The sequence below is a fragment of the Pleurodeles waltl genome, chromosome 10, assembly GCF_031143425.1.
Source record: "Pleurodeles waltl isolate 20211129_DDA chromosome 10, aPleWal1.hap1.20221129, whole genome shotgun sequence".
Classification (NCBI taxonomy): domain Eukaryota; kingdom Metazoa; phylum Chordata; class Amphibia; order Caudata; family Salamandridae; genus Pleurodeles; species Pleurodeles waltl.
The window spans coordinates 601,018,724-601,032,892 of record NC_090449.1 but is presented as its reverse complement, the minus strand read 5'-3'; the positions used below and the strand labels follow the sequence as shown (position 1 = coordinate 601,032,892).

The 14,169-nt window shown below is 40.2% G+C and overlaps 1 protein-coding gene across 3 annotated transcripts in view; it reads left to right on the top strand.

Moving 5' to 3' along the window:
* LOC138261743 (mitogen-activated protein kinase kinase kinase 3-like) overlaps window positions 1-13,515 on the top strand; it is a 377,725-nt gene extending 364,210 nt beyond the window's left edge. For all 3 annotated transcript variants that reach the window (XM_069211063.1, XM_069211062.1, XM_069211060.1), the window contains exons 16-17: window positions 639-816; window positions 4,614-13,515. In XM_069211063.1, the coding sequence (XP_069067164.1) occupies window positions 639-816; window positions 4,614-4,842 (407 nt within the window). In that variant the 3' untranslated portion in view covers window positions 4,843-13,515. The remainder of the gene's footprint in view (window positions 1-638; window positions 817-4,613) is intronic.
* The last annotated feature ends 654 nt before the right edge of the window (window positions 13,516-14,169 follow it).

Here is a 14,169-nt window from a genome sequence, read left to right as displayed (position 1 = left end):
ACAGAGATGGCAACAGTGGTCCTTGGAGGTCAAGAACAGAGGAGGAGAGGACAGGGAGTCAAAGAGACTTTTTAAATAGAGGAATGTACAATGCTGCCTGGTGGACCGCAGCCTGACATATTGAGAGTTCATTGCCATGTTCGGTGCTCTAGCATGGCAAAGCATTTTGTTTTACAAAACCAAACTCTCACTGCAGGAGTTGAAAGATAGTGGAGAATATGGACTCCCAAAAGCCGTATTTGCAGCCATCGAGTTTCTGCTTTATCCTAGATGCCTAGTAGAGGACGCCCCTTGATGATATCAACCAGCATATCTTATTTTTCCGCCGAGCCATGAACGCCTGTGCGAGAACATAAAGCAGCATCATCCACCATGGCTTGGCTGGGTAATAAGCTAGGTAGTAGATGGAGGTCCATAGTGGCAAGCATGCCAGCTGGGAGGAGATGTTTTTTGCAGACTTTGAGATAAAGAATTACCTTCAAAAAACCTCATAAATATAAAACAGTATTTGCCAGGATAGTCTGGAGGACGAGGGAGGACGATTTTTTGTTTATCATAAATCTGGTCTCCTCAAATGCTCATTAGAACACTGCAAAACTGGGTCTCATTTGGATTTTCTACATGTGTATATTTTGCAGGGGCTAACATTTTGCGAGATTCTGCCGGAAATGTGAAGCTAGGAGATTTTGGTGCTGGGAAACGCATTCAAACAATCTGCATGTCCGGAACTGGAATCAAATCTGTCACTGGGACGCCATACTGGATGAGCCCCGAGGTGATCAGCGGAGAAGGATATGGCAGGAAAGCAGATGTTTGGTAAGGCATGTTTCCTCTCCTCTCCTGTCTAGTAACAGCAATTAGAGAGGTGACCTCTTCGAAATCAGACTTGTCTCAGTGTACACAATAGAATGACTTTTTCAAATTTCTCTCATCTTTTCAACAGATTTTAAAGAAACCCCTGCCCTGCTTGATCCTTTGTATGTAATAGGAGCATGATGTGACTTATTAGAGTAGCCATATTCGGAATGATGTGTTGTAACCAATGTCACATACTGCTAGAACTGCTTTCTATTTGCTGCATTTCTATTTGGCTAACTCTGTTTCTTGCATAGACCTTCCTGGAACAATGATTGCCTTCGAAATCAAAGGTCTATTGAGTGAGCAATAGTGTTTGCCCAGTAGCATCGTTGGTTTCTGTAATCAAAATCTTAGTAGAGAGCACCACTACCAACATCACACCTGGAACCATGGAGAAGGACTACCTTCACTTACAGACAAACTTCCACTTTCTGTCAATACAGGCCCCTTGCTTTCACTTACAGTGCATGGTTTCTCAGTTGTAGCTGGTCCTTGAGACTGGAAATGTAATGGGGTTCTTACTGCCCATGATGAAGATGCTTGTAGGGCTCTTGAGCCATATAGGCAGATTTACAGGAGGAGTCATACCCTAGTCGTCATCAGTTCTTGCCAGGGTCGATCTTTGCTCCTGGTTACGCAGTCACTTAAAATAAACTACAAGGACCAGAATTGACCAGTAGACTCTCCTCCTTTATATTTCTCTCTGTAGTCATGGTCTCTAGGGACCAGCCTTACACACAGAAGTGCTGACATCTGGAGTGAACACTAGAAAATCAAGGGAAAAGTTGCTCTTTAAGCCTTCCACAGATGTGTTCCGAGTCTGTTTCTAGGTCTGACGTGACCACACAGCAAATTTCTGATCTCTTAATTTTGCTATAAGGAGGAATTTCCAGTAGTTGGGACTACTTGCTTTTAAAAGTGCACTGGAGAATGTATCCTTTACCTGTAGTTTCAGTCATGCCTGAGCCATAGTACAATAGCATTTGCATGATAGTGCAGCCAGTCAAGTGTGATCCAAGAACAGGCAGTTCTGTTGGTACCTGGCATGCATCAGCAACAAGAGAACTGTATGTCTGCTAGATACAGCAAAAAGTTATCACATTATCAATTTATACTATATATTTATTCTTCTGTATAATACTATAATCAGCTAGCATGCTCACCACACCATAGAGCAAGCAGTTAAAGTAAGTAGCACAGTATGCTTTTCATTTGGTGAATACGTTGCTCATGGGACTAGAAAAATCAGCAAGAGATAGCAGTTGGTATGGTAAAAGCCTGATTGGGAGTATGTTTATGTCCATAAAATTATACAACATATGATGTTGTGACTCGAAAAAAAGAAATTCCACTGTCAAGGCCAAAACCAAGCCCATGCCGCTTGTAGCAATGCTTGCTGCGGTTTGACTAGTGTGTGCTCTAGGCACTATGTGAATTTAAGTGTCACCTGAACACACAGTAAAGAGTAAAGTGGATCTGAAGATGGTGAAGTGAATGTCTCAAATGAAAGCATGAGCACTAACTTTGCTTGCCCCTGGGCACTTTGGTATTACAGAAGGGGCCGCAGACGCTTGTGTGGCCTCTTCTTTAATACCAATAGCACTGGCACAAATATAGCAACAGCGCAATCGCCAGAGATAGTTCCCTCGTTTGCATGCGGGCATGGCCCCAAACAAATGAGGGAATCTATTTGCCCCTGCACCAGCGCCATGTTATAGATGTGGGCGAAAAGGCAACAAAGCAGTCTGGAGTCACACTGACAGTCGCCACTTGAAAGATGCACCCCCTGATGGCAGCCCTCTGGAGGAAGAAAGGAGGGCCCATGCACCACCCCTGACATACCGTTGCAGGCGGGTGCAGTCACTCACTGCACGAGCCTGCAAAGGGATCTCTAATCTGCCTTCAAAGTGAAGGTGGGTGGGCGTCTACACTGTGAAACGCGGAGCAGCATACGTTTTTTCCATGAATGGTATGCCTTGGGGGCAGGCCGAGTTCACGGCTGTCCTGGGGGCAGAACTTTATATGTAATGGGGCGCACTTTATCTGTTTGCGCTTAGTGCACCTGTTTTCATGTGCGCCGTGGCTATGTATAATAGGGATCCAGTTGTCCCAGGTGAGGGGTTGCACCTTTGCGTTGTGCAATTACAGACTTTTCGAAGGCCTTCAACACAGTCCCCAGAGCACGATTGTGGCATAAGATGATGTCCGTGGGAGCCCCTCCTCACCAAGAATATTTATTATCCTAATTACACAGCCACACTTTGGCAACCATGATTGTGACCTGCAATAGAGTATAAAGTAGCAGCAAGGTGCGCCAGGGCTATATTCTAGTTCTAACTCCCCAATCTTGTAAATGTTTTCCAAAGAGATGTCTCTCAACATTTAACAAAGACAACCTTAAATTCCCTGCATTTGGACGGGAAGCAATTTTTTTGTTGTATGAAGGCACCATGCATGCCTTTACCACACACGCCTTTACAAAGACTCCATTACAACAAATGTGTCTCTACCACAGATGTCTTTTCCACTATTTTTTTTTACCACACATATGTCTTTACAACACGTCTTTACCACGAAAACGTAAGTATTTTACTGGTAAGTATAAACCTATTTATACTTATCTGTAAAATACTTACATTTTGGTTAAAAAAAAAGAAAATGTGGAAAAGATATTTATGGTAAAGACGTATGTCTTTCTGGAGTATGATTGAGGAATTCAATGTCCTTGAGTGAGGGATCTTTCAAGTTAAACTGAGAGTTTTCTGGGTAGAAACGGTAGGAGATGCTGGATTTGTGAAGGAGAGTCCCCAGACATTCCACGTATAGATTGAAAAGTGTGGGCGAGAGAATGTGTAATTGGGGGGCAGCTTATTGAAATGGAATTCGTTTAGAAGTGCCATGTAGAAGTTTGATGTTTGATGTCCACTTGTCAAGAATCTTGAGAAAGGTCTGATAGTTGACGGAGTCAAATGCACCTAGATATGGAGAAGGGTGGTAAGGCATGAGTCCACGCTGTCCACGATAAAGAGAGCATCATCGATTGTTTGATGTATGGCCATCTCGTTACTTCTGCTCACTCTGAAACCTTGACCTATAGCTGGTCAAGTAGATTGTTTGTGAATTGTTTTAGTTTGGTTTTGACACAGCTTTTGATGACATTGGCCAGAAAAGGAAGTTTATATTCTGGGCAGTAGTTAAGTTGAAGGTACTTTAGGATATTCAGTTGCAGTTTCTTCCTCAGTAGCCAATGTCATTTTTGTAATTCAAGCACTTCCTGCTCATGGCAGAAACTCCCTTCTGCTAACACTTTTTTACAAATACATTTTTATTTCTTTTCTCAGTTCAGTTATAATTATAATAAAAATAAACTTGACATGCTCTCTGGATCCTGGAAGTTGTCCATAAGGGCAATATATGCAAACGTGTTTGGTGGCAAACGACTTGAAGGCCAGCAGAAGGAATATACTAGACTTGTGGTTTGTAGGGGAGCTCACAAGCCTTTTTTGCTCGTGCAACACATATCACATATGTATATACACACACACACACACATAGCTAGTGCACCTCTTGCATCGATCAGTGAGTTCCTTTCAGGTCACAAATTCAGATTTCAGGGGACCAACTGGGCTTCCCATGCTTTGATTATCTGTACAGTGAGGATATCTGGCTGTATAAAAATATTATTTAATACTATGTTCCCTCTTATTACTTTTTCTAGCCGTTCTCTAAACTCTCTCAAATTTTTTTTATTTTAGGAGTGTTGGATGCACTGTGGTGGAAATGTTAACGGAGAAGCCACCTTGGGCCGAATATGAAGCCATGGCGGCCATTTTCAAAATTGCAACACAGCCTACAAAACCAAAGCTTCCTGACTGTGCCTCAGACTACTGTAAAAACTTCTTGAAACAGACATTTGTGGAGGAAAAAAGGCGGCCTACTGCAGAAGAACTTCTGAGGCACCCGTTTGTGAACTGTACCATTTAGGTGCCTACTGGCTATATAGGAAGAGTAAAAAATACAGGTGCCCCTCTGGTAATCGACAAGTCTTTGATCACTCATGAGTTCCAAATGCCAACTCATCTGAGAAACAACCCTAAACGCCAGTTCAATTTATTGTGTTCATTGGAGTTGGTTGTGATTCTCGGCAAGGTAGGAACATCGTCACAGTTTCATCATTCACGATTGGTGTGGAGTGAGACAATCCGAAATCCAAAGTTTACACCTGCTAAAATGCACATCCTGAGCAACATTCTGTAAAACTATAGATTGAAGGAAGCCTATTTTGCGTGCATTTCCGGAGGAACCGAGGAGTCGTGGAGCTTATGTGTAAAGCAATCCATGCAAATACCGAGAAAGTAACGGTCGGCCGTAAAGCAGCAAAATCAAGGTTACTGTTGAATTGTCTGGTCCCGGTCTTTGAAGCTGACTTCTTTGTTGTGATTTCAGCAGGCAAAAGGCTCCGTTTAAATACACACGAGTGGGCAGGCTGAAATAAGCATCAGCACCCAGAAAATAAACATGGCATTGGTAATGTTCAAAACTCACCGTCTTGCTGATCAGTCTTCTGGGAAGCAAAAACACGAAGTGTTTAGCTTGAACCTCAATTGACATTATAAGACAACATTTCTATAGCAAATGCTGGCAACACTGAAGCTCATGTATGGCTTTTTGTTTACGAGACGAACTTGCATCAAGCCCAAGGACGATGAACACCTTCAACTGCAGCCTCTGGCCTTTAAAACCCACTATAAACCATTCCTCACAAGCTTCCGTGGGGAGCTGTTTTTTTTTATTTGTCTTTCAATCTTCTCAGCAATTCAGTAAATGCTTGAAACACGTTTGTGCCTTTAACAGTTACCAGAGGAATAAAACCTTCTCTGAAACTCATCGCTGATGGAAAATCAATGTGCTGAAGTTGTGTTTGTATACAGGGTAATGTTTGATTTGCCTTTTGCGTCTCACACTTACATTACTCATGATGGTTTGCGTGGCAGTCCCCTGTGCATATGTCTGTCGGTCTGTACACCTTGCCCACAGGAAGGCTGGAGATAGAGACCCCATCCACATTTAACTAAGCCTACAAAAGATCCATAATCACATCTGCATACATGGTTGCATTGTCTAAGGTTTAGCGGTCCATAATTATTCAGGACCGTGTTCATGCCAGCAGTGGCATTTAAAGGGTGCCATTGGCCCTAATGAAAGTTAGGAACATAAAGCTAGCTTTATTTTGGGTGCAGCAGGCCCTTCACACACTGGGCCCTAGTGCCCATACACCTGCTACACTATTGATAGCAATGCCTCTGTATGCCATGGCTGTCAATTAAATTGGATTAGTTGACATCTTGATGGATTGGATTGGTTGGACTGGACATATTTGGTACCACATTAGAAGCTCTTGCCTTACGATAGGCCAATCAATGTTGATGGTCATTTGACAGAAGGGTGTATGCGGCCTCATACAGACATGCTCTAGTTGTATTGGAGACCTTGAATTTCTTTCCGTTTACTTGTGGCCAAACCCAGGCATTTCATACATGAGAGCTGGGATTAAGGGAATTCGTAAACTTGTCCTCATGAATTAAACATGTGTTCTGCACCTCTATACTGCTAGCCTTCGCTCCCATTTGAGGCAGATAGCACAAGGCTTGAGTCATTCTGAAAAGCCTCCTAGAGCCAGTTATATACCGCCACTCCATAATCTTTGAAGTGCCATTTTGTGGACCAAATGTACAGTGATGCAGTCAGTATCAACGTGAAAGTGCCCACACTAAATACTTAATGGCTCATTTAAAGAAGAACATTAATGAGTTATCCACCAATCATTTGCTGTCCACCCTTCTCCCTTCCCCCACTTAATTTAGAACAAGGGGGAGTGCATTGTTCCCCATGGCCTACCCACTATCAACTTCATCATCACAAAAACATTTGTGCTACATCCGATGCTAGTGGAAGTATTAATGGAGGTGCCACCCAATTTATGGTGGCCTTTCAGATGTCATTCCTACAGACATTATCTTTCCAGGTCTAACATGTTTACCATAGCATCTTAAGGTAGAAAAACCCATAAAATACCCCATGCGCAGTGGTAGAAATCGCCCAGCATGTGGAGGTAGGCGATATGTTATTTGCGAAGATAGATGCCCGCTATGCAGTCAAGGTGGGTGCGCGGTCTATTGTCTGAAAGAATACAAGTGATGAAAGGAACACAATGACATGGTATGGTGGACCTGGCACAAAAATGTTTCCCCCAAAGCAAGCTCCAGCCATGGACACAGTTGCCATTTCAGAATAAAAATATCCATCTTGTAAGCTCAAACTTAAATTTGATGCCATGACAATGCCTGCCTTCACTACGCCAGTCCATCAAACTCCAATTTTCCCCTAAGTTTAGAACCTTATCTTACATTTTTATACTGGATCCTTTGCAAATACTGTTCCCCCACTGGTGTCAGTTTGCCCTGCACTTGCTTTGACCTCCCTGTAATTTTTCTCATACTTCCTGGTGCTTCACGTTTTTTTTTCTTCACTGTTTGGACTCTTGCTCTGTTTTCTGTAACAGCACTTTCTTCTTTAATGTGGTGGTAAGTGGTATCTTGCAACACTTTATTCAGATTGGAGCAGGCTCCTCAATAGCCACAGTTTATTTACTTTTTCTGTAGCCTTTGAAATGAGAGCTAAACGTGCAGCCATGACCTTCTCTTATATAAATTAACCCAAAACGTCCTGATTCCCTCAAAGTAACATTTGCAAGTCCAGTTAGAGAGTAGTGTCATGCCTGATATGGGGCTTTATGAGGTATATTGCTTGGAACTTAAGTTTTCCACTTTGGACCTGAAATACTTACCAAACTGTCAATGTAATATGAAGTTTTTCATGTATGTGAATCATACCTTTGGTGTCAATTCCTATATTTTTTAATAACCTTACAGTGTTTTGATGTACATAATGAAATTTTAGAATGGAATGTTAAATATATTTACATTTTCATATGTACTGTATTGAAAATGCATTCATGTAATATACAATAGTAGCAATTTGCATTATTTTTGCAATATGATTTTTGATATTAGATCATTGTCTTTAGATATAGAAATTTTCCCAGAGTGGGGAAATGATGGAGAGTGATATTGTATATCAGCCGATTTATGCTGTATTTGAGGAAGTTTGTAATTTGTTCTCACCTAGCCAAATATAACCACACTGTTATTGATGCATACCAAACTGAAGTTGGTGGGGAAGGCAAAAACAGATCCATGGGGTATGAAGGCCCTACCTTGCGTGACTGACCCAATGGAGTAATAGAAATGTACATTTTTTTCAATAAATATGTAAATAATCAATAGGTTATGAAAAATATCTATTTGATGCAATCATACACAGAGTTTGCTGAAAGTTTGAGCATTTAATTGTTATGACTTCTGTAACATTAGCAGTAACCTGAAAGGCAATATCAATGTTATGGTTTTTCAACATGTCTGACACACCAGTTCTGTTTCGCCACATCCAGTATAAGTTGAGGTTGCCCTGCTCTTTTTTTCTTGATGTGCAATATGATTAGTTCACACTTCAAACAGGGTTGGCATACTACAAGATACACTGTCCGAAGAAGTCTAGTCTAATTCCATCACTGTTAACTTTGTGACATAGTTATAGGCCGATTACAAGTGTCCCCATGATCCCGCGGAATGTAGTAACTGGCCTCATTGGAATTAGGTGATCCATGGTAAATCCACAGATCCTTTGCATTTCACCTGGAAACAGCCTACATCTCTGGGTTGAGTTTTAGAGATTAATGCATAATTGCCATTGAAATATGGACTGGAATTACCAATTCTCCCAGTAATTGCAAATTCTTTTTACTAAAGGGACCCTTAGTGTCCCACTTATAATCCCATTTAACTCCGCCTCCCAGAGTTACCGATGCACCCAATCTCAGTAACTCTGGTAGGCTGACTGGACTGTCACTGGGCCACTTAGTCTGCCAACATGTGCGGGTATTAAATTGTGTGGTAAAAACATGTCATCAAAATTGCAAGCCCCAGATGAAGAGACAGGAGTTAACCTGCATGAATGCTTCTGAGGACATTAAATAATTCGGACTTGTCATAGCTTTCAGGCAGCCCTATCAGTGGTGTCTTGATCTTTTAGGCATTCAGCACCACCAACATTTCACAGTGGTGTCCCATGCTGTATTCAGAAGGTTGTGGACAGGAGGAGAGGGTTAAAGGAAAGCCACCCTATTGAACCTCAGTTACTGCCTTGTTATTTCTAAGTAATAGGAGTGTGCTTGCACATTCATGACATTCCCTACTAACCGTAAATATGTCTCGTTCAATGGCAAACCTCACCCACTGTCTCACTCAACAAATTACCAAAAGAGCTCCCACAGAACCTGTGTGATACCCCGCTTAAAGGACAGTGCCTCAAAGGAGGTAGAATTTGTCATCCCTTTTTAAGCAAAGAAAAACTATAATGATTAGTCTAAGTGAAGGTTAACTAAGGATTGCAGCCTATAGCTTGTCTTCTTCTTCCATTCTGAATTTACTTTCCTCTAATTTCTATTTCTTTGGAGAACACTTCGCAGTGAAGTACCAATGAACTACTTTCTTTACTTGCTCATTGTCTTTGAGGTTCAGTGAGTTTACCTCACTTTCAGCCCCAGTATTGCTCTTGATATTATAAGAACATGGAAGAGACCATGCAACTTCTACAGCTCATAACACCACGAAGGCGTGAGTACTTCCCTTTAAATTCAAGTACTATATTCAGCTGGTCAGAGTGTCTCAGTTTAACCTAGCTCTCAGCCTTTGAAAAATATGAAAAAAGGTCAAACTAGGGCCAGTTGAATTGCATCACTTCACATATGTGTCTTGGCAACATTTTCTGTGAAGTTTTACCTGACCATAGCAAATGTATGAGTGTATATTAGGCTGCACTTCACAGTTCTAATAATTATTATTTTTCCATTTATAATATTAGAATAGATTCACGCAGAACGTTTTAAGACCTAACTTATACAGAATATTTAGAGTTCTGAATAGTGGGAGAATACCCCTGTGACTCCCACAAATGCATCAGAAATAAGTGGTTGGAAGATGTCAATTTCATCAAAAACAAAATATAGAAAAGAACAACAGATTTTTGACAGAACATTTTTTGTTAAAAAAAAAACACACACACACACGTGCACAGCTGTCTACCAAAGTGCTTCTACCTTCATGCACTTTCATAATCCTATTGTTATACCAGTGACACCTCAATATTTTTCTTTGCTTTTTGGCAACATTTGGATGGGGGTCTCAAAATGCACTGAACTTGTAATCTGACCACACTATTAGGATGGGTACCTTCCAGGGTGATGTCGATAATAAATGATAACAGTAAAACAAATCGTCTAATACTCCACGGTAAACCATATTCACTAGACTGTATTACACTATAAAAGAAAGCCTGATAGTTAAGCAGTGCCTTATCAGTGCAAGATTTTGGCTCTACAGGTCTGCGCCCTGTGGAAACTGGCAGTCAGTCTTTAAGTATTTTTTTAAAATCTTTTATTGTTTTCTCAAGACAAGTGAACATAACTGCAGGGCAGATCATTAACATTTGTCTTGTAGAGCAGGTTGCTGCATCTCAGCCCATCATGTGTTAATTCTGATTTCCCATCCAGAGATATATTTCACATGAAGCCATTATGATTGTTATGTTATGTGTATTTGTGCATCAATTTTTCCTTTGCCATTACCGACTCCCCTACACCTTTACTCCATTTTTCAAACATTGAACCACCCTCTCTGGAGCTATTGTATCACAATAGATCCCTAGGCGTATACCAGGCATAGTGCCATAAACTTGTGTCTAATTTTTTATTGTTTCTGCTTGTCCCTGTTGACCTAGAATACAGCATTCTAGCATGTATTCTACATTACGTACCAACACCTGACTGTAACTCAAGGACAGCTGCACTTCAGAAGTCCTGTACTTGTCTATGTGCCTCATCATATACACACGATCAGCGGACCACCTTATTACATCCTGGACACATATCCAGTTTGTGTGTTAAATAAATCCTGTGTTAAATAAATCCTACGTAGGCATCTACATTTGATTAATATGAATCAAGCACTGCTGGAACATTTAGTGGTGTTTAGTCGAACCCTTTTCCACTGTTGATCATAGAAGAGATGTGTAGGGTCTCTGTCCCACGTAACTTTGATTTTCAGTTTTACCCATCTTCAGTTTTCTCCAGTCTTGGCGCGTTCCTCTGTAAGACTCTGACATTGTACCCCAGCATAGCAATTATGATTCATGAACGTTTTTAGTTCTCATCCTAGGTTTCCATTTGTAGCAAGCATGCATGCTTCTCTTGATAAGTGGTTAGACTCATGGTTGATCACTAGAAAAGAGCCACAACCTCATCACCTCTCAAAATGGCTCCTTAAATACTGTTAGACACATCAAGAGGAACTGCAAGGATCTTACAGCGTAAAAATAGTAGAGAGGTTGTATTATGACAGAATATAAGCCAGAAACTAAATGACCTCTGTAAACGTCTAGAAATTTGCAGCACTGATTTAATAACAGGATGTCCTATGTCCCCCCATTCCAAACAAACCGAAGTGCTATGGTTCCTACAAACCTTTTATTGTTCTCTACATTTTAGAACCCAAGGATCGCGCAATATCAATATGTTATCATTTATTTTGGAAAAAACTGTATTTGTGTCTCTGGGCGGGCAGTGACAAATTGGAAAAAAACATTGGTAATTGATCACAAATTATCTTTAAAAAATCTAGCAGTAACCACACAGTTTATGTGAGTTCGTTCAGCTTTTTGATGGCTGGTAACTCGGTGGACTGTAGAATGTATCTATGCTTGTGGAAGTTCTGGATCTCTGAATTGGGTATCAAAAAACAAAGTGCATGCCAAAGCGTTCTGAATTTTACGATAATAGAAAGGTTACATGTATCTAGGTTGGATTGATAAAAAGCATGCATGTATTAGTGATGAAACGAACTGGAAAGGATAAGCATGCAAATGATAGACTGCATGGACAAAAGATATTTACAAGAACCACTGACTTTCTAGTCCTGAGCTTACATCTAACAGCACAATGCATTGTGCGAACTGTAGTTGGGACTCACCTCGGTTAAACCAGTTCCCCTAAAGTTCTAGATCGGCATTTTCCAAACTGGGGGTTGGGACCCACTGGTGGATGCCAATCTGAAAGTCGTGACCTATCTAAGTAATATTTAAAATGGTTAGCTGTGTTTGTGCACCAGTGTGAAGGTGCTGCACTATGCCCCTAAGCCCAGTTTTAAAACAAATCCTTGAATGTACTTTCAAGGAAGTCTGCAGGTAAACCTTTTAGTATTTGTTGCTGCTGTTTTTTTTTATTACTACACAAAGCCATTTCAACGGAGATTGTTCTCAATATATGTGAGCATGTATAACCATACCACTTGACCATATGACTTTCAAAAATGAATTGAGAAATATGGATGTGAACCAACAGGCAGAGCTGACGACGTTAGAGCGAGGGAACCAGGCGTGAGTACCATTGTTGACTCAACAGCCTTTGATTTTGGGAAATCACATAATCTTCTGTGCTAAAAATAGTATGCATCTGACCGTGTGTGTTTACAGAGAATGTATATACAGTGAGAGATATATATTGATATGTCTATATATATGTGATATATGTGAATATATACATATATATATACCTGTATATATATATAATAATATATATGTGTATATATATATATTTATATATATATATATGTATACACACACACACATACATATCAAATTACACCACTGGGCCTTGTTTTAACACAAAAATTGATGGGGGGGGGCCTTGCTCCATATTCTACTACAGAAGGAGTTTTTTCAGATTTGCTAAAATCACTGGTATCAACAGCAAGATGTTTAAGAAGCCTTGTGTTTTTAGTGAATGAATGCCACAGGCCAGCATCACACTCTGAAAAGTTCTCTAGACTCCAGTGCAGTTCAATATCTGCTGCTTGTATGGGCAGATACATTGGCCACAGTCTGATATCGGAGGATGTTGTCAAGGTTGTGACATTTACAAACAATTTCTGTTATAAAAAAATTGCCCCCGCCTCATGTTCTTTAAAGCTGGTCAGGTTACAAAAGTTTGTCGTCCTAAAAATGTGGTTACGGATTCTAAAAAGTTTAGGAAGCTGTTTTAGAATACAATGGACTGTAGAAGGAAAACAACTAGAATATGGTCCCATATGACATGAAGTCATGTAGTAGCTGTAACAGCAGTGTCCATATATACAAATGATGCATATAAAAGGACCATTAGTTGTTTTACTGCGTTTGTATAATTCTGCTATAAAACTATGCAATAATGTAATGCGTGTAAAGTAATACATGTATCAGATGTCATTTTCCTAATGCCTTTTGAAATATCTGTGCATTACTAAAGAAAAACCAATGACACACAGTGCATTAAATGAATATAAGCAGCAGTTTTGTCAAAATGTGTTGAATGTACTTTGCAAAGCTCTCTTAATATTTTTTTGCATGAAATTACACGTTTCCGAATTTTGTTTTTATTATGGGCCCTATTTTATGAGAGAAAGATATCAAATTGTATTTCAATAAATGAATTGTGTCTTTTTTTAAGTGTTTGGTTTTTATGGCCTTCTACAAAAGTATTTTTTTTTAATTGAAGCAGAGAATATGCAAGAGTAGTGAACCTCAGAGCATATATTTACATTGCCAAGCATATGGTCAGTTTGTGCGCTTCTCAGATTTATGTACATACCATATGCATACTTTAGGAGCTCAGTGGGAAAACTGCTTGCGTTATGGTTTAGCCCCTTGGTGGCACAGTCAAACCACATAAGAGGTAGCCATCAGCACCTACCATGAGAAGAAATGTAGATGGCAAATGCACATGGAAAAATGTATAAAAAGATCATTATACCTCTGTTATGTATAGCTTATCTCTGCTGAGCCATAGTTTTGAAGGTGAAGCCCCAGCGGTAACACTAATCCCATATCTGTGTTTTACCTCATAATTTTCTACTGAATTTTTAATGAACATTTAACAAGAAAGGTGTTATAAAACAAGTGGACCATTATGCTGGAAATCTAAATGTGTGCTTTTGGTAGAAATGTGCAGAAACAGAGGGCAGCAGATCATAGACAAATCGAAAACATGTGTGATGATCAAAAAGCTATTGTCGCAGAACACATAATGCCCTCTTCACTAATTAAGGAATGAAACAAATGAATCATTCAGTTCAGGACATTTTAAAGTAGGTGCAGGAGGGC